Source organism: Cylas formicarius, unplaced genomic scaffold, assembly GCF_029955315.1.
Source record: "Cylas formicarius isolate icCylForm1 unplaced genomic scaffold, icCylForm1.1 PGA_scaffold_12__32_contigs__length_19106922, whole genome shotgun sequence".
Taxonomy (NCBI): domain Eukaryota; kingdom Metazoa; phylum Arthropoda; class Insecta; order Coleoptera; family Brentidae; genus Cylas; species Cylas formicarius.
Genome location: NW_026844225.1, coordinates 6642087 through 6663902, shown reverse-complemented (window position 1 = coordinate 6663902; position 21816 = coordinate 6642087). Strand labels below are relative to the sequence as shown.

At 32.0% G+C, this 21816-nt stretch overlaps 1 protein-coding gene and 1 long non-coding RNA gene across 2 annotated transcripts in view; one reads left to right on the top strand and one right to left on the bottom strand.

Moving 5' to 3' along the window:
• The window catches only part of LOC132695604 (semaphorin-1A-like), a 117507-nt gene extending 110470 nt beyond the window's left edge, over positions 1–7037 (top strand). Inside the window, exons 7-9 of the mRNA XM_060659955.1 lie at positions 1146–1350; positions 3747–4214; positions 5833–7037. Coding sequence (XP_060515938.1) covers positions 1146–1350; positions 3747–4214; positions 5833–6007 — 848 coding nt within the window. The 3' untranslated portion in view covers positions 6008–7037. The remainder of the gene's footprint in view (positions 1–1145; positions 1351–3746; positions 4215–5832) is intronic.
• Positions 7038–9157: 2120 nt separating this feature from the next.
• Positions 9158–21816, bottom strand: part of LOC132695880 (uncharacterized) — a 237150-nt gene continuing 224491 nt past the window's right edge. Inside the window, exons 3-7 of the long non-coding RNA XR_009617900.1 lie at positions 10563–10636; positions 10067–10330; positions 9943–10002; positions 9653–9748; positions 9158–9560 (exon numbers count right to left, since the gene is read on the bottom strand). This is a non-coding gene — a long non-coding RNA (uncharacterized LOC132695880). The remainder of the gene's footprint in view (positions 9561–9652; positions 9749–9942; positions 10003–10066; positions 10331–10562; positions 10637–21816) is intronic.

The window sequence follows — 21816 nt, the reverse complement described above, 5'->3', positions numbered from 1 at the left end:
TTTGTTTCCTTTAGGAAAACGTTTTTTGGACTTGATATATTTTTTTTTGTATTAAAATAGCCACAACAATTAAAAAAAGGCCAAGTTTAGGCGCATTTTTCATCGTCTTAGGATTTGTACAATGCCAAAATATTTGATTTATATGTATTTATTTTATAAAATTATGAAAATTGGGTATTGATTGAAAAAAAAATCTATTAACGAATTTTTCGTTTAAAATTGTAATGTTACTTTTTTATCACCTTGTATTTATTTATTTGTAAAACATTAACACACAGCACTAAAGCGGACCCTTATATAATGAAATCGATCACAAAGACTTTCAGTCGGAGAAATCGGTAGAAAATCGAAAATATATCGGGAACTTGGGAAATATCGTCTAAAATTTTTGGAAATTTTCAAAAATTATTTAATTTATAGAAATTACGAAAGTTGTAACTTATTTACGAAAATACAAACACGCTGTGTATGTAATAATATAATCTTTTAGAAGTATAACAAAATTCAAACAATTTTTGTTTTTAAGTTTTTTTGATATTTTTTAGAGATTCTGAGATCATAATAATAGGGCTGCCCTATGCAGAGTGTAAGTTTTTAGTCAGAGTTTTTACTGTCTCCTTATGATGGGAAGCTCAGTTATATATACAAAATTAGGATTTTAAAATGTGATTTATAATTATTAAAACTAACCAAGACAGAGTAAGTGTAAGTTAAGTTTTATATATTTGGTAACAATACATTAATATAGTTCATAATAAAATAAATATTTTATTATAATAATGTTAAAAATCTAATAGATGAACAAGCATAGGAAGTATCTAAAACGGGTGAAAATTATGGAGAAAAATATCAGATCCGTATTTAAGATTTTCTGACGGTCCTGGAAAAAAAGCTAATTTTAAATTTTCCGTTTTATTTCTGTTATTCTTATTAAAAATGGTAATAGTTATAGCATGTCTTTATTGTTGTTCCAATTGGTCCTCCCAATCATCTTTTTTGTTCCTGATTCTTTCCAGTACTATTTCATTGGTCAATTAATCTATCCATCATGTCCTTCTGTATTCTTTTTTGCATATAGTATAACTTGATATCCAGTTTGAAGTTGCGACGCAGACAGTAAAATATAATTCGGGTTCCCCTTTCAGACGATGGAAAAGTGCTCAAAGTGGTCAACGTACCATCGGAAAATTCGGCCAAGGCGGTTGTGGTGTCGGAAAATGAAGTTTTCGCTAGAGGTGTGCCGGTCAAACAGCTAACTGTAGTGTCCGGCTACGGCAAAGTAGTTGCAGTCAGTAAAGGTGAAACTAAGCTGATCACGCTGAACCATTGCAAGAGTATCGCGACATGCAAGTAAGTTTTCCTTTAAATATTCAGTTTTTCACTTTCTGGATTTATACTAATACTAAATCTGATAGGTTTTTAAAAAAAAATTACTACTTTTTTCACTTGCAAAAAAATGACGACAGCGAAATTTGTAAACTCATATTTGATATTAGCCATATAAAGTCTGTTCATAGATATAATAAAGCGACTAACTGATACGAATTAAGGAAAAACCCAGGCAAGCTGTAAGAATGAAATATGGCCAAACAGGTCGGTACTTTGCTTAGAAATTAATTATTTGGGATTTTGTTAGGAAAGATACTAAACAATATTTATTTATTTAGGTATGCATTTATTTTTAAATCTAAAATAAAATTACAAATTATTTTTATTACCTACTTAAATTACTTAAAATTATTCACATAATATATAAGTATCACTATCGCTATCATCGCCTGTTCTAATTATTTCTTGTTCTATATTATTTGCAATATGGATAAACCATTGTTCTACTTTTTCTATATGTTTAACATAATTTGCCCAACTTTGTGGAGGGATGTTAAAAACTTTGGTTTCTATAAGTTTGAGGGCATGGGAGTTAACACGGGGAAAAACATTGTTACGACGAATGAATGGCAGATTTCAGTTGGTGCCAAACATGTTCAATGGGATTAAATATACAGTGGTAAGGTGGAAGCCTTAAAACTGTATGCCCTAGATTTTTTGCATCACAGACTAGCTAGCTTCAAGCTTTGTAGAACCTCAATTAATTGCTATTGGGTATAATCTTCGTGAAAATAAATGTCGTTATAATACATGTAGTTTTGGATTGTTGCTTTTGTGTCACATGAGGACGCGGTTTTAGTCAACTGTCTACTGTGATAACTTGCATTGTCCATTACAATGACGGTATTAGGAGGAATGTTTGGAACTAGTTTGTTTTAAACTAATTCAAATAAATCAGCGGTGGTGTCTTCATGGCAATCCAGAGAAGACTCTTTAATATTTTTCGCAGACAGAGAAAATCCGTTTGGAATCCAACCAACTTTAGAGCCAGCATGCAAAATAGTTATTCTTTTACATCTTTTTGATGGCTCGTTTGTTGATTTGAGTCAACCCGTTTTTCCGGGGTATCATAAGTGTCGAACCAGGTTTCATTCAAGTAAATAATTGGCCTTTGTTGATCTCTGTAAATCCTAATTTTTTCTAGATATTCCAGTGGCCATTTCCGAATTCTAAAAGATTCCATTAAAACTTTCCTTTTGTCAATTTCTTTAAATCTAAAACCCATGTGTTCAATACACTTCCATAAGGTAGTTCTGCCACATTTAACACTGGTTTCATCTTTTTCAAGCCTCCTAATTAAGATATCTACCAACGGAAAATCCGAGAGTCTATAGAAATATATAAACAACTTAACAATCTTAACCACGACTCAGGTCTCTACCTGTCACCAATATGGGAATCAGTCATCCGTGACGGTGTTTCTACCTCTCATTAGGCCCCCCCTCAAACAATATATAAGCAGGTACAGAGTAAAATACGAGCCAGTTTCATATATGTCATATACCTATTTTTAATCCTTTGACATTTATTTTAACTTTACCAATATTTACCTTTCTGCTTTTCTAAGACTATTACTATAATATTGATGACAAAATGACATTTTCCAATTTTTACCTGACAACGACAAATTAAATACAAAAACTAAGTAGGGATTTTCGTAAAGCTTAATTAATTGATATGATTTATATACTGGGTGAGGTGAGTCGATTTATTTTTGACTAACTTTAACTAAATTTAGCCAAATTTTGTGCCCTGGGGTGGTCGTCGTGCCCCACTACCCCCCTATTTATAATGTTATATATAATAATTATAATTATGTATTAAAAATTGTTTAATAAAAAAAGCGTTGCTGATAAGTAACTATTTTTAAAATTTTCGTTTTAGGCAAAATCCATCGAATTATCCAAAAAACAACACTTTTCATAAACTAATTATGTTTCGGTTATAATAATATGGAATAGCTTTTTATAGAATTTTTAAGGGGACTATTTTAGTCCTGGTATTACGCAAAGGGGTAAAAATGTACAACTAACCAAAATTTATAATTATAATAACAAAAAAAAAATGGTTAATTTTTGAGGTGGGTCTCATTGACCCCCCCCCCCCATCATACAATATTTTGCCCAAAAAGATCTTAAATTGTAGTTTCTTAAGTTACATTTACATTAGTCTTTATTAAAACTGGACTTGTTCCCTATTTTTTTGTTTCTTTTTGCCGCCGAAGCTGGTGTTTTACTGATTTGACATGCGGATGCACAATACATTTTTTATCTGCACGAATATGTAAAATCCAAAAAAGCAATAAATAATTTAGATTTTGCTTGAATATGTAATGTTAACATTTCTTTTTTTTGCAGTGAATGTTTGGAATTGCGAGACCCTCACTGCGCGTGGGACCAATTCAAAAACCTCTGCGTGAGCGTAGACGCCGTAACCTCATTCAGATACCTCGTTCAAGATGTGAAACGAGGAAACGGATCGAAGTGCAAAATGCAGTCCACCGATAAAGCGTTAGAAAAGGAAATCGACGATAACAGCATAGTGGACAACGCAATAGACGAAGAAAGCAAGAGCAGCGCTGAAGACTTGTTGCTCAGAATTGATAACGAGTCAGCGGATTGTAACGATGTGAATGCCGATTACAGAACAGGCTGTTCAACGATTAGAAAATCGGAATTTTCTTCCGGGACTTTGTACGGCGGCATCATTTCAGCAGCGATGGTTGGACTCTTGGCGGGGTTTGTGGGGGGTTACTGCGTTTCGAGAAAATTTCACACGCATTACCCCAGCGCCCCGTTCATCGAGCAACACAATCACTTGGATAGGTGAGCAAATTAAACACTTTTAAAGGGAAATACTCGTAATCAGAACTAATGCGACTTTCATTAAAAAAAGATAATAGTAAAACACTCACATGGGGATATGTGATATCGAATGAGTTTTAAAAATGAGAACTGAGGCTATTTTTATTAAAAAAGATAATAGTAAAATCCTCACATGAGGGTATGTAATATTGAATGAGTTTTTAAAAATATTTATCTATTGTTCTTTTATATAAACATGATGTGAAACGAAAATCTGGTATTATTAATAATAATAATAATAACACAGGTGTTGATTGAATTGAATATTTAATTATTTTAAAGTAAAAACTGTTTTTTTACTTTATGTACGATTTAAATTTGGAATTAAACACTTTTATGGAAAAAAATCTACTTTCTTAAAGAGATAAATGAAAACTAACGCGATTTTCGTTAAAAAAAGGTAATAGTTAAAAACTGATGTCCAATGATTTTTGAAAAATATTTGGCAATATTTTTTTTTACATTAATATGATTTACAAGTATTAACTGCATTAACAATAGTGATAATAATCGTAATATTAATAAAGGTGTTTATTGAATTGAATTTATGAAATTACTTTATTCTAAAAACTGTTTTTTTCACTTACTGCTAAATTTATATTTTTTGAATTAAACACTTTCAAAGGGAAATTCTCCTTTCTTAAAGAGATAAATAAAAACTAACGCGGGTTTCCTTAAAAAAAAAAGATAATTGAGAAATATTTATCAATATTTTACATTAATATGAATTAAAAGTAAAAATTTGTATTTACAATAATATCAATAATGATAATAATATTAAAGGACAGTTTGTTAAAAACTGCCAGAAAAACCCCAAAATCTGAACATTTAAACCACGAATATTGTGAAAATATTGGAACAGGTCAAAATATTAGGGCCTTGAAATACCATCTGATAAACTTGCAACCATTTCCATCAGATTTAATAAAAAATGCTCAAATGTTCCAATATACGATGGTCAATTAAAAATTAAAACGGAACACCTCCAATCCCAAAAAAGTACAATGGAGCCAGGTTACCATAGTTTTTATGATAATTTTTGTTTCCTTTAAACAACTAATAAAAAAGTCCGTTTTTCTTTCAAATTAAAGTAACTTATCGAAATCTAATGCAAAAATCATTTTAAAAAAATATTTATTTTACATTAACGTTACACTGTAAAATTTACATTTTTGGACTTCATTCATTTTTATGGGACAATTTATTGTTGTACCAGGAATGCAGTTCAAATTACAATAATTATTAATTAATACATAGCCAACAAACTTCTGTTTTTAAACAAAATGAAGGCCAACATCAACGATCAACTATAGATTTGCTTAAATTTTTTAAAAGTTTTAAAGTTTTAAAGTTTTTTGGTTAGTTTAACTTTAACTTGTTTTTTGTATAAGTTTTAAAATAGAAGCCATGCAAGTTTGATTTAGAAATGTAATTTTAAAAATTTAACTGCTTTATTGGTACTAGATACTTGCCAGTTCATTTCAAAATTAAATTTATGTTTTTTATTCTTGGTGATGGAAAAAAAAATGATTTGTTTCATATACTGTGTATGCTGATTGCAATTATTTGTTTTTTCCAGACTGAACGGAAATCAGAATAGTTTTTTAGCCAGACCGACCAAGACGGTTAACCTGGACGTCCTCAACGTATCATCCGACACTTTGCCGCCAAAGAAAGACAATCTGGGATCGTTAAAAAACTTAAACATAACAAACGAGGGGACGCTGCAAAAAATCAAGAAGACTTACATTTAGTCCCCGGTTTGATTTGATTTTATTTTTCTCGTTAAAAGTATATTTTTGTACCTGCTCTTTTTTATTTTTTACTTTATATAGACTGCCTTCGACGCTACGTGTGGTTTTAAGTAATGAATCTCATTTTTTTCGCTTTAAGGTGAAGATTGTTAACGAAAGCTCAATTGTGTTATGTAGTTTAATTCGGAGATAATAATGATAATAATAAGCACAATAATCACGGTTTCATGCATATGTTTAATAGACCATGTATAAATAATCCCCACAATCTTTAAGCGCACGACACTCATTTTAATTCGGGATTATTTTTTAGTATTTTGGGGCGGAAAACAAAAAGTGATCCCACATATTTTAGCATATTTTTGCTATATGAATGATAATTTTGCTTCCTGTTACGCGAATAATTAAATGGCAATATACATACGTCTTTAATTAGGAGCACTCGAATAATTTTCGTGTGTGCTAAAATGTTTATTTTTTTAGTATAATGAGTGTTAATTTAGATGTCTGTTTTTAAATTTTTAATTATATTGTCGAAAGCGAGACGAGTTATTCCCAAATCGACAAATATTTCGTTTCGCTTTATGTGATGATGTTTGGAATGATATTAAACGTTACAGAATAGTTGATAGAATTTATAGTAAGTTATACGCGCCTCTTTTTTTGAATCGCGAGTCGAAATTATGGTTTGGACTAGTTCAATAAGCATTTTTTTTGAAAAAATTTCAAAAATTAACGCGTAGTACAAAACGAGAATAAGAAAAAAACGGTGCGGTGTAACGATTTTAACGGTTTAGTGTACATAGATAATTTTATTTTAGTTTTCAGGTACAGGTTTGGCTGTGATCTACGGAAAAAAAAATCTACATTGCCTTTTTATCTTGTAGGGGTATGAAAAAATAATGGGATAATTCCTCAGAACAAAAATAAGGGAGGAGATTATTTTATTATTTTTTCCGACGAATTGTATTTTAATATTAACATTCCAATAGCTACTTTGTAATTAAATAAATAAACGTAATCAAGTGAATTTAGTGTTTTGATTTGGTTTAACTTATCTATTTTTCTTTTATATAAACATGATTTGAAACGAAAATCTGCTATTAATAATAATAATAATAATAAAGGTGTTTATTGAATTGAATTATTAAATTATTTTAAGGTAAACAAAAAACTGTTTTTTCACATTATTTAAAATTTTGCAAACTTCTGGTAATGAAAACTGAGGCGATTTTTATTAAAAAAAGAAAATAGTAAAATCCTCACATGGGGGTATGTAATATCGAATGAGTTTTTAAAAATATTTGTCTATTGTTCTTTTATATAAACATGATTTGAAACGAAAATCTGGTATTAATAATAATAATAATAATAACAAAGGTGTTGATTAAATTGAATATTTAATTATTTTAAAGTAAAAATTGGTTTTTTTACTTTCTGTAAAATTTAAATTTTATTGTGATAATGACAGGCACACACACAGAGACACACTTAGGCATTTGCTTTCTAGCACTAACACATACCTATGGAAAAACAGACTGACATGCACACCCCCATAACCTCACTTACACACACAGACACACACACACACATACCTAGGCAAATACATCTCACAATCATGTGAGAAAGTTCTACACACGCCCCCACAAAGGCACGTCCTACATACACACACACACGCATACGCTTTCTCTCTCGCACCACTGACTTACATACCTCCACAGAACTTCGCACCCCCACCCATACAAGCACTCACACACACAGACACACATACCTACTACATGCACACAAGTATTCGACATCTTACTTTGGGGAAAGAAAGTCTTTAAATATTTGCTTCTTGTATTTCCAGTTATTCGGATTTGAGGGACAAAAAACCCTTAATCTGTCGTCGATCCTGTTCACCATCGCGATCCAGACAGAGAGGAAGAGGGGCCAGCACTGAAATCGTCAATTATAAATAGAAATGTACAATTTGTTATTGTTTTGTAATTATTTTTGTCAATAAATGTGTAAAATTCACGCAAGTCTATTATTTGTTATCGTTGTCGCTTTGCCTCGCTGTTTTTCACTAGATGTAACGAAGAGGTATCAAAAAGTATCAGGAGTAACAAATTTAAATTTTTGCGCATCCACCACGAAAATTCTCTTAATTGTTCTGATTTGGCCACGCCCCTCGTGCGCCTGATAATTTTCGATTCCCCCTCCCTACTTCTGCTCTCCTAATAAAAATGGTCAAAATTCAACAAATTCGATCAATTTTCTGCACAAAACTATGGTATCAATTAAGACAAGTTTTCTTGGCATATTGGTGGATGCGGTATCATTTTAAAAAAATGCAGCTCCTAATACATTTCACACCTCCTGCTCACTTCTGCTCTCCTGATTCAAGTCGGCATTTTTAGGAAAATTCGGCCGAAATTGTGCACAAAATAGCTTACCTTTAATCGAGCGCATCCGCCCAAATTTTAAAAATTTTCTAGAACACCATAGAAATCTAATTTTTTCTCGACATATTGGTGGAGGCGCAATCGTTTAAAAAAATGTTACTCCTGATACTTTTCATATCTCCTCGCCACTTCTGCTCTCTTGATAAAAATCGACAAATTTCAAGAAATTTTACACAATATTGGATATTGCGAGCACAAGTGGCGAGGAAGTATGAAGGGTTCTAGAACATTTTTAAAATTTTGGCGGATGCGCAGAAGTGACGAGGAGGTATGAAAAATATCAGGAGTAAGGATTTATTTTTAAATGATAGCGCATCCACCAAAGTGTCAAGAAAACTTGCATTAATCTCGCAAAATACATGATTTTGTGCAGAAATCAATCGATTTTGTTGCAATTTACCCATTTTTATCAGGAGAGCAGAAGTTTTGAGAAGTTATCCAAGAATTATATTTTTACGCTATTTTTCGGAAATTGACTGGGAGGGGCGTATTTAACTTGAACCAATCAGAAATTTTAAGTTTTACTTCTGATACCTCATCGGGAAGACGCATATCGATAAGTTGTCGATGTCTTTTTGAAATAACGCAAAATTAAATCAAACAAATATATTGAATAAATTGTATATATAACAGAGGAATGGATTACATTTTCATTTTAAAATAAGCTCAACATCGGCTCCATCTTCGGTGTGGTGACCGGGAAGACCGCGTATTGTCCAGAGTCGTTTTCATTTGAAGTGCTGAAACATACAACGTAGTAATTAGAACCTCTTAACTGAGAGTGGAAATACATGAACCAAAACTGGACATGGCCATAATCTCAAACGTTACTAATGATCATTCCTGTTTTAAGTTTCCGTTGCGTACACCAGAGAAACGTAATGACTAGGTGCGTATTGCAGTACGAACTTTGGACTTCAAATTCTCAGGTAGCTTCTTCTACTTCTGAAACAACGAGGTATAAATTAGAAAGGTAAAAATAAAAGCCAAAATGCTATGTCAATCATGAATCCTCCTTCTACACATGTCATACGCCTAGCGGCTGATTGTTGTCCAAGTTTTTGGAAACCTTTGTGCTGCAATTATTTTCCTGGAAACTCCAAGTTCTGAAACAACCACGTCCAAATTACAAATGCCATAAAAAAGAACATATAACAAAAATTCGAAGGTTGTCCCAATTTCGAAATGTTGATTATACCTTCTCCTTCCTTGTGGTAGTTACATTACATCAAGCTGCTAGGCTGGTCATTCTTGCAACTTCAAAAATCGCGTCTGTGGTAGATATCTCCTGGTTCTGAAACGACAATATTTGTATTAGCAACTGGAAATGAACATGAACCATTTACGGGGATCGTAGTTCTGATTGCAATTAATATGTACGCCTTAAATTTTCCACCTCCTGGGGATGAAAAAACAAACAACATTTTCAGAGTTTTTCTGAGACAACGATGTATACATCAGAAAGGTAAAAACAAAAGTCAGTCATACCTTCTTCCTCTACACATATCGAACTTTGGAGTTCAAATCCTCAGGTAGCTGCTTCTACTTCTGAAACAACGATGTATAAATTAGAAAGGTAAAAATAAGAGCCAAAACGCAATGTCAACCATACCTCCTCCTTCTACACATATCATATACCTAGCAGCTGGTTGTTGACTAAATTTCTGGAAACGTCTGTGCTTCTCCTGGAAACTCCAAGTTCGGAAACAACCATGTCCAAATTAGAAATGTGAAAAAGTAGAGAACATATAACCATTCCGAAATGTTGATTACACCTTCTCCTACCATACATATCTCCACACGCCCGGTAGCTGATTGTTCTTTAATCTTTCAAGCAACGCTTATGCCTCAATTATTGTCGTTGAAACTCCATGTTCTAAAACAAAAAAAAATCACATTATATAAGTGCGATCAAAAAGAGCAAAGTTTACAAATGTTCTGGGTTCCTGCTCATCCGACCACCCTGTTGGCAATTTCAGTTGAGCTCTGAAGAAGCCAAGAGGATGATTGGCAAGAGAAACCCATGTGGATTGTAAACAGTAAGCAAATATTCACAAGAAAGAACGAATTAGCCACAATTAGAATGTGAAACCTTTGGTTACACCTACTTTTTCCAACTTGCTGACACTGCATCAAACTGTGACGAGCTGAGCAGCAAATCTTCTTTTGGACACTGTACGTCCTGAAACAATAACGGACGAATTAGAAACGAAAATAAAAAGAAACAATCCTTTGTTGCCCTGCCAAACCAAGGAAACGACGCATCAATTGTGCATTTGGAAGTCAGTCTTCGACAGTGTAGTGTAAGTATTTAAAGGTTGACAGAATGCTATTTCATATCTGGTTTTACACCTCATTATCTCAGGAATTCAGAAACTGAAATTTAAGTGGGCCTTAAAATCGTGCATCTCATTCAAATTCAATTCTCTTGAAGAACCCTTTTATTAATTATAATCATATTATTAATGCTGTTATTACATCTTTAAACTATATTACCGCGTTTAAAACTGTGTCGGAGCGGATTTCAGTCTATTTTTCACCCATTCTGATACTTCTGGGTATGCTTGTTTAGCAACGTCTACCGTATTTCATTCGCAACGATCCTTATCATCGTTGACATTCAGCATCCATTCATCACCGTGGGATGAAAAATTGGTTGCGTTTTCTGAATTTATTAGTATCTATTGTATCTATCAGTTTGGCTATGTTTATATTATCATCAAATTATTTTGGTAATAATTGTTATAACTTGTCCAAGTTATCTAAAGTGTTTAAACACTATTTTTGTGATAGCAGTGTTTTGATTCCTTTTGGTATAATTCATACTTGTAGATAAGACAAACTTTAATAACAACTTAATAATATAAGTCTCTGACACTATTCCTCGCATACTAACGTAAAGTACAGTGATCATAGTCTTTGCAAATAGATATTTATAATAATACAATATGGTCTATGGTAAAATTTCACTGCAGATTTTGCTTAAAACTCGTAAGTACTCCTAATGTATTTAGGAATTTAAGATTAACGGAGACATATTTTGGCCATTGGTACAAGTTAAAAAAAAACTTTCATACATTTAGCACTTTTGGGTCAATCTGTATAGTATGAAATTAATTTAAGAAGTTGTTATGTTAGCGGACGTCCAGTAATACAACTAGAAGCAGGTTAAGAATAATAAAAAAACGTGAAAATTTCGGTAAAATAAATCACCTCTATTTATCCTGTAAAATTTTCAACCCGAAACTGACAAAAGATACCCCAAAGCGAGCAGAAATATTAAGACTTGCCGTTGAAAGGAAAAAAAATGCATCTACTGTGACAGTATGTACAACCAGCACTATAAAAATAATAAATATAATTACAGATGCTGTGAAAAATAATTTAAAAAATGTCAGCTCGTTGTTTTTTAATAAGATATTGAAGAAATGAAACAGTAATGAAAAGAAAAAATAAGAGAAGATGCATCAAACTACCTAATAGTTTTTTCAAAAACAACTAACAGATATGTGTAATATTAGGGACCTTTTGCACTTTCTATAAAATTTCACCCTTTTGGTTATTAAATTTTCTGACGTTATTTTGAATTATTATTACTTTTGGAAATATTCATCTAAAATCATTAAAAAGTTGCTTTGGAAATATTTTCAGGGGAAAACAAAATGTTCCATAATAAAAAAAGCGATTTTATAACAGAGACTGTCAAGTGGTAACTAAAATGGCATGGGTCAGACTATCCGGTATACCAAATTCCACTAACTGTTAAGTTATCATTGAATAGGTTTAAAAATCGAGTGCGGAGATTTATAAAAGCGGGAGAGGAACTTCTGATCTATATAAACAATTTCTTTTGCATTTTCTCTTAATACGAGGGTCACTAGAAAAGTTCCCGACTTAACAATGATACAAGACATTTTTTCTCATTTTTTAAATTTGTTCTACATAGTCTCCTCAGCGATGCTCTCATCTCTCTAACCGTCCAAATAGTGACCAGTGCAAAACAATTGTTCACGAAGGTGATTGCCTCCTCCTCTTGACTTAAAATGTGCCAAAAATGTTCTAAAAACCACGCCTAAAAAAAGGCTGAAACTTTGGGAAGTAACTATCAAGATGTGCACAACTACGATCGCTCACTTTTAGCAACTAGTGCAGTCATCTTCAGTGTGAGGTCGGAAACTTTTCTAGTTGCCCTCGCACTTGAGTTTTAATGATATGTTACCAGTATTTAATTTTAGATTTATTTTAATATTTCCTAAATTTAAATTTATTATTAACTACTATTTATAACTTGTGTAAACGTTTATGCACATTATTATTACTGTTGTTATACTAAAGGGTGATTCAATAAGGGTTTCCACATTAAAATAATAAAAAACTCGGAAGAATATAAAAATATACAAATATCTTTATTTTTGACACAATTCAGGTTCTATGCCGGCTAATTCGCGTCTAATCTCGTGTTTCAGCTCTGGAATAGTGTTTGGTTTATTTCTATACACTCTGCTTTTTAGATACCCCAAAAAAAAACCTAGGGGAGTAAGATCACATGATCGCGGAGGCCAATTCGTATCGCCGTCAGGTGAGATAATCCGACCAGGAAACTTGCCCCGCAGCAATTGCATCGTTTCTCTGGATGTGTGACAAGTGGCTTCATCCTGTTGGATCAACAAATCTTCAATGTCCATACCTTCCAACTGCTCCCAGAAAAAATCACATATTATGTTTCGATAGCAAACACCATTAACCGTAACCGTATCCTCGAAAAAAAAGGGCCAATTATTCCTCCGTACCAAAATGCGCACCAAACAGTCACTTTTTAAGGATGCATTGCTTTTTGAACAATCTCTCTTGGATTTTGAAATCCCCAAATACGAGCATTGTGTTTGTTTACAAAGCCCCCCACGTGAAAATGTGCCTTATCGATAAAGATGATTTTCGTTGAAAAATGAACCCCTTGTTCTCTTATCCATTCTGAAAACACGCGGCGCTGTTGATGATCTCGAGGTTTCAACTCCTGAGTTATTTGGACTTTATATGGGCGTAGATGCAAGTCTTTTGTTAAAATTCGCTGTGTGGTTGAATACGTAAGGCCCACTTGCTGCGATCGATGACGAATCGATCTGTTTGGATCTTCGGCTACACGTTCGCGAACAATATCAATATTTTGATCTGACCGACCTGCACGAGCACGTTGAGGGATTTTGGGGCTAGTTACAGATCCAGTTTGCTCAAATTTCACATTCCAAATTGTCTTCTTAGAAGGTCGATTTTGCGCGCCAAAAAATTCACGTACAGCCCGAAATCCATTTTTTCTTGATCGACCATTTTCATAATAGGCTTGGACAATTTTTAGACGTTGTTCAGTCGTATATTGCTCCATGACTAATTTTGTTTATGTTTTGAGGTTAGAAATCTCATATGATAATAAAAAAATACAGTGGCGTTTCAAAAATATTTCAGTTTGTAATGCAGAAACTCTTATTGAACCATCCGTTAGATATATATTTGATTTTTTTACCATTAGAAAGGGAAGTTTCAATTCGATAGTGTAATTTTTTTTTTACATAACTATTATTAATCACGGTCATGTATTAGGCCAATTTAAATAAATGAATTTCATTGTGTAGGAATTTTTGTTTATGGATTTCTGAAAACCGCACCCGAAATTTTAGGGACAGTTAAAATAGGAGACGGCACGCTGGCAATCTTGGTCCATAAAAGGTTCCGGTTTTTGCCAGTTCCGTTATCTGGGGTAATTAATATTCATTTTCCCGAATCAAAAAAAAAAAAGACAAGGCTCGCGCTTCGCAGTTAGCGAAAACGTTTTATGTGCCATTCGGTCGCAATTATCTCGATTGAAATTTAAAAGAAAGAGTTATATAATAATACGCGGATAATATAACAATTTTAAATGAAAGTAGGAAAACTTTCGAGACGCGTTTAATAGGAAAGTGTTTGAACTGAGGTGGCTTTTACTTGAAAATCAATTTAACACAATAAATAAGAACTAAAAGTACATATTTTCACGAAATTATATATATTCACATGACAATTGTTTCGACAATACCGTGTCTTTTTCAAATGTAATATTTACAAACTACCTGCTACTATATATACCGAAAAACGACAATTCAACCTTAATTAATATTGTTGTGAGAATTTAAGTTTAATAATGGAGAGGTATTTAAATCTGATTGATCGTTAAGCAATACATTTGCATGTCTCATTTTGTTAATCTCCATGGATTCCAATAAATTTAATTTTCTACTTTTTGTAGCTGTATATAAAATATCAAAATTGTCGTCAAAAATGTGTTTTACTGTGTTTAAGTGTGTAGCATAATTAGAATCTAGACTATTGTTTATAAACGCTCTTAGTGCGTTTCTTGAAGGATCTACCTGATTTTTGCGATTTTGGACATTTCGTTTTATTTTTTTTTTAATTTTCCTATTGTGTTGTTAGTTCTGCAAGCTATTTTTAAACCACATTTTGACAAAGGTTTTGAAACTTTTTCACTGGGTTCTCCTATATATGTAATTGTTTTAAATTGTTCGTGTTCTGTATTAGGTTTCGGATAAATAGAGTTTACTGTTGTCTGGATGTGTTTTTTATTTATAATTTTATCGATAATGGACGGATTGTAGCCGTTGTTCAGAGCAATTTGTTTAATGATATTAAGTTCTTTGGTGTAATTTTCTGTTGAGAGTGGCGTATCTGTATCTGAAATATATGTCTCAGTCCGTGTGTGAAGGTTTATGGTAAATGGAAAAATTTAATTTGTTTTGTGTTTTCGTAATAGTTAAGACTCGAAAATTAATAGAGTTATCCTGTTCAATCTCTATCGTGAATTTTATACGATAATGTAAAGACATCATCCACGTATCTATACAACCATAGAAAACTTTTACTTAAAGGATGTTCTAGTATGATATTTTCCAAATTATCCATAAAAATCGCGGCTAACAAAGGACTAAGTGGATTTCCTAAAATCAAACCTTGCTTAGAGATATAAATGTCTCCATTAAATTCAAAATAATTTTGGTCTAAACACACTATTAAGCAATTTAATAAATCTTGTTTTACCAATTGGTTAACCTGTTTCCGAGTGAGGGTGAAATCTACTAAATCTATCACATCCATAGGTGGAATACTGGGAAATAAGTTTTCTACATCAAAAGACAATAAATAATGTTGCGTTAGAAGGGATTTTTATATCTTTAATTTTGTTGATCAATTAAAAAGAATTTTTTATTGCAAATTTTGATTTAAAATCGTTGTGGAATTTTAAAATATTTTCTAATTTTGTTGAGAGTTTAACTGCTGGAGCCGTTACATAAGAAACGACAAAATATACATAAATATGAAGGAACGGCTAAAATATGAAACAAATCATAATTTTTCTTGCGCATTTTTCGGTGGTCAGGGTGGGTCAAAAAGAATATGTCGTTTTTTTTTACGTATAATTCGTGTAATACTATTACACATACACATATTATTATGCATGCGTTGGTTTTCTGTAAACATAATCACCCAATGTTAGGTCTGATTTCCTATTGCTAAGAATATTTAAGAATAGGAGACTCTTATTAGTTTCTAATTCAATGATATGTTAGGGTGTGTAGATAATAATAATAATAATAATAATAATTCATATGGTTCTTATTTCTCTCAGTTAAGAAAGTGAAATCCATACAATTTTTATTGGATATGGAAAAAAAAATGAGAAAAGTTTGTATAATTTGTTTAACGCAAAATATACAGAAAGACCTATTATTTAAAACTCCCTCTTGGTATGTAACAATCCCGGATAATAGCAAACAGCAATTAATCGAAGTTTTTAAAAAATTAAACGTAAAATAATGAATATTAATGATAAATAAATATAAATGATAAATGCGCAAGCAATTTCCAGCATATAATTTCAAGACTCCCACACTATTGCATATTTAATCCGATAAATTCTTAATTATAGACTACACGTTTAAGCAAATTGTGTCATATATCTATGTTGAGAAAATGGAAAATTTCGACTCGCAAATGCTATTTCAAACCTGTTAATTAGATCATGATAGGAACGGGGATATTATTATAATTAGACGAGTACGTATTACTTAATAATAATTTTAATTATCATTTCTTATTTAAAATACCATTCGTCACAAGTAACTAGAAAATTTCAAACTGAGTCGGCTTTAATTTCTAGTTCAATCTTAAATTAAGTCAAGTCCTAAGTTTAACTTCTGTTAATTAAAAAAAAAAGTTTTCGATTACTCTTAATTACAAATTTACCTCGTCTCAATTTCATTCAACTTTCTTAATATACTTACGCTTTGCTATTACTTCGAAATTTAAAATGAAATTTTAGAGGGACAAAAATGTAGCACTTAACTCTGATATTTTATTATTATTCTAGGATTTATGGGAAAATTTTGACGCAATTAACATTATTTTGAACAGTGCGCTTTTTAACCAGAAACAAAAAACAACTAACCAATTTTAAACGCTGCAAAATTCCATTTTTTTAAATACTTAGTTATTCCATATTACATATAAAAAGTCAATGAAATTCTTTCTGGTTTGTATTGATTTTCAAAAATTTTGACAGAATGATCTTAGGGATATTATTTTTAATGTGTATGAATACTTAATTACCATTAGATGTTTTCAAAATAGGTTTGGTTATTATAGCTGAAAAATTCTTTTCCAAATATTAGACTAGATAACAGTTATTATAATGCCGAGAAAAATGTGAATAAATTTACTGTTGTTATTAAACTTATACCTTTAATTTTTAATGTTACTAAAACTTTATTTTTGCACTATCACGCGGACAGGTATCAGATACTTTGAAATATATAATTTTTTTTTAATTTTAGTTCTATGGGATTTAAATCTCAAAGTGTAAACAAAAAATATTACAACTAGCGCTGCCTACTTTTTATCAAACAATTTATTTATCTGTTAATTTAGTAAACGCTTTTTACTAAAATTACCAAGATCAAACGATTATTTAAAAATGGAACAAAATACAAATTCATCGATATTGTATTTAAAAAAAAAGGATTACAAAAGTAGTCGAAATTGCTGACGTTTCGCCAATCATCCTGTTGGCTTCTTCAGAGCTTGACTGAAACTATCTCGTATTATACTCTGATTTAATTTTATACCTTAAATTTGCATATTAGCTCTTAGTTTTTCATATAAGCTCTGTTAACACTATTCAAACAAAGTTAATATTTCATTTAGGAACAATAAAAAATAAAATAAAAAAGTTATTCTTTCTAAAGGTGAAACTTGTTAAAGATTAAAAATAACGTAATATGTTTAAACTAAATAAACATTCACTCGACTGAACTATTATTATGTTTATAATTTCATAAATCTTATAACATTATAATAAATACTTACTTCTTCTTTTAAAAATGTATATAAATAGGCATGTATTTAATAAAATATACCCATAGTTTCTAGTTTTGGATAGTTTTGATTAGTTGGCAAACTCATTATGGATTTTAGAAGCTTCTGAATATATTATATATACTATTATTTTCAAAAATTGTCTTAAAGATTCAGCTTATTATTAAAAAGTTTTTTGTTAACCATTTACTGGTAGTCTGATAAATTGGTTAAGGCTTTCGCGGCCCGTTGATAAGCTATTATCTTGATTCGGGTTTAAAGGCCGTCTTCAGAGGTCCTTCCATCTCCGATGTTGGACGTAGACTACATCGGAGATGGAAGGACCTCTGAAGAAGCTCGCCACTCGTGCTAGCGAAACGTTAGGAAGTAATTCCAACCGACGACGGCCTTCAAACCCGAATCAAGATAATAGCCTATCATTTACTGGTAATTTTTGAAACTGCTGCAAAGTTCAATTTAAAAAGTTTAAATTCCAATACCAATTTGGTTGAAATGTTGAAAATAATAAAGCGGTCGGTCCAAATAAAAAAAAATAATAATAAAAATATAAAAAAACGAAACAAACCATCCCTTAAAAACGATAAACGTGTATGTCACTTAAATAATATTTTATAAACGTTTTATGTGAATCCAACAAACATTTATTGCCGGGCCATCCATTAAAAAGTCGGTAAATATTGATTTGAATGTACATTTATGTGATGCAAACAATTTCAGTATAAATTATTCATTTTTCCAAAATTCAAATAAATATTAGTTTGGCAATGTAAAAATTTCATTGCTCCAAAACCATAAAATTTACAAGATTCGAACCTAAATGAGAACTAAACTTATGCAAAAATGTTCTTCCCATTCTCAAAATACCAGAGACCGTGCGTGTGTGGAGAAATTAAAATCATCGGCCCAACAAAATGGAGTTTTTTTTCGAACCGGAGAGCAAAAACTGGCGAAACCTATTTCAGCACAACACTGTATGCCTCTTTTATCATCTTATGTTAATGGCGTTTAGCGTTCCGAAACTCAACTTGCGCGTTATGAGAAGGGGGAGCTCTTTTCACCACTAACGACTTAGATACGCATAAACGTTGCCCCATTTTACAAGCCTTGACAACAAACAGAGAAAAGGCTAAGAGAATTAGCAAGTGGGGATAAAATCTAGACCGAAACTTAAAACAACCGAAGTTACAAAACCCTGGGGTGTTAAAAACTTCCTGAACGATTAGTTCCAACTTTCAAATTCATGTATCAATTGCTTTCAATTTTGAAATGTCTACAAACAACTATACTATACAAACAATTTATACTCTAAAAGTTAGAGTTTTCGCATTCGTCTTTGCAAGTGTGCTTTAAAAGGTAATATTTTCGAGTTTTGAGCTTCTAAATCTGAATGCACTTGGAAATAAGTTTTCGTAATAATGAGAAGTATCCTACGAACCAATTTTTCATTACACTTTGAACGAGATTTATTCCAAGCTAGTCTGAAAAAAAAAAGGATCGACACCCGACTAACCAAAAAATTCTGGAAATGAATGTTTACAAATTTTACAAATGAATGAAATGAGAAACAAACAACCTCCAAGCCAAATATGTACCTATTACTATTTACGACAAAAGAACTACTATTTAAAAATCTTCTAGCTTCCTCTTTAGTAAAGTCTATAGTCTTTATTTCAGAAATTTTCAACATTATTTCAGATCCTCGGGTTTGATAAGTATTAAGGGACAGAACATTTAGAACGGTTTTGGGAATAATATATATTTTTTTGTATATTTCGGTAGGTATAATATTACTTTTTACAAAACTTCTGGATTCCTTCTGTGTCGGTTTTTGCTGAGTCGAACTTGCTGACGTTTCGCCAATCATCCTGTCGGCTTCTTCAGAGCTTAACTGCAACTGGTTCGCATTTTACTCTGTATCTGCTTATATATTGTTTGATTGGGGCGGAGCTAAATGAAGGGCATAACCACCGTCTCGGATGACTGATTCCCATATTGGTGACAGAGACCTGAGACGCGGTTAAGATTGCTAGATTAACATTCTCGGATTTTGCGTTGGTAGAAGAATTGATTACATCCAAGAATTTTAGTTTTATCGAATAACATTAGATTTACCGCTTTTCCCAAAATCTCTCAACATCTTCGATTCATCACGGACAAAATTCCATTTGAGATGCCAGGAGTTTATAGCATTCCATGCATATGTGGCAAAGAATACATTGGAGAGAAGGGACGAAAAATATCAACTAGACTCAAAGAACACGAAAAGGCCTTACGACTAAGACAAATAAACTCACACATAAAATTTTATTCGATAAAGCTAAAATTCTTGCACGTAACCAATTCCTCTACCACCGAAAAATCCGAGAGTCTATAGAAATCTATTAACAACCTAACAATCTTAACTGCTACTCGGGTCTTTACCTGTCACCAATATGGGGATCAGTCATCCGAGATGGTGTTTATGCCCCCCATTTAGCTCCGCCCCCCTCAAACAATATATACGTAGATACAGAGTAAAATACGAGCCAGTTTCAGTCAAGCTCTGTAGAAGCCAACAAGAAGATTGGCGAAACGTCAGCAAGTTTGACTCAGGGAAAATGGACACAGGAGGAATCCAGTAGTTTTGTAAAAATTATTACAGTACCATGTGGAAGTTTCTTTGAGGTATAATCTTATTAAATTAAACTAAGAAAATACAATTATATTAAATATATAGAATAAATTCATAGCTAGGAATATCTATACATTTTTACTCTAAATGTCTAAATCTAATTTTTTTCCACTAGCAGAGCCTTCATTGAGATTATTTATAATTGTTGATTTGTATGGAAACGTAACAGTCCTCAATTGTTATAATGTTGTCTAATTTATATCTTTTAATTTCTTGAGGGTAATTAAATCTGCATGTGTGATTGCATTACTACTTGCCTTTTGTCTATTTTGCGGTACTTAAATCCCCTTTTACAAACACCTTTATGGAGGGTGGCGCAGCTTATATTTATATTGGTTTCATCTTCTTCTAGCTTCTTTTTCAGTTTATCCAACTTCACTTTGATAAAGAAGAACTACGTTTATTTCTTTTCTTTAATTCTCCACTATTAATAACATCCTTTCTCGACAATATTGGCGTTGTTGTAAGTAGACAGGTTGCTTTTAAAGCTTCTTGTTCAATAAATCCTCTACTGATTAGAGTTTCATACACATTTTTCGCAACCTGTTTTGCATCAAGCGACAAATGATTTCGACGCCACATTGTTATATTCTCGTTAAATGACTTTTTCGGAACACACGATTATTCAACACTGCCGCAAATGGTCAACTAATTTTTTCTTACTAACAATAGGTAGGTCCGTTGAAAGCCAACACGAAGAAGATTGATACAGACTCTACGCCACTGAATTCTGCGTAAAAACGGCAACGGACCCAATTTTTTTATGTTCTAATGAATCGCCAAAAAACGAAACTTCCAAAACCACATCCATCAACCTTTACTAAAAAGCGAGATACTAGGTAAAATAACTATATAACTACGTAGTAAATGGATTTTATTTTTAAAATTCGGCAACTACCGTACGGCAAATCGAACGAAACACTAAACATGGATTTTTAAAATCGACGAACAACGTGTGGAACCAGCAAACGCTTTTATGTTAACCTTTGCATCGAAACCTGTTGCAACGGCGTTACATTTAGTATTTGCTATTTATTTTTAGTTAATTTCGTTGCGAATTGAACCGCGATTAACCGAAACTTATGCACAACAACATCTGCAGCCCAAATCTGAGTTTTATTTCGGAACAAGTTTTTTTTTTAGTCCGTTTTCATTTACAATTCCCACTCGTGTTGTCAACGGATAGAACAATTTTTACAGTTTAAACGAGATTCTAGAATTCCCCGTTCGTATATAACGCGCGGAAGTTTTTAATTTTAATACGACGTCGATGC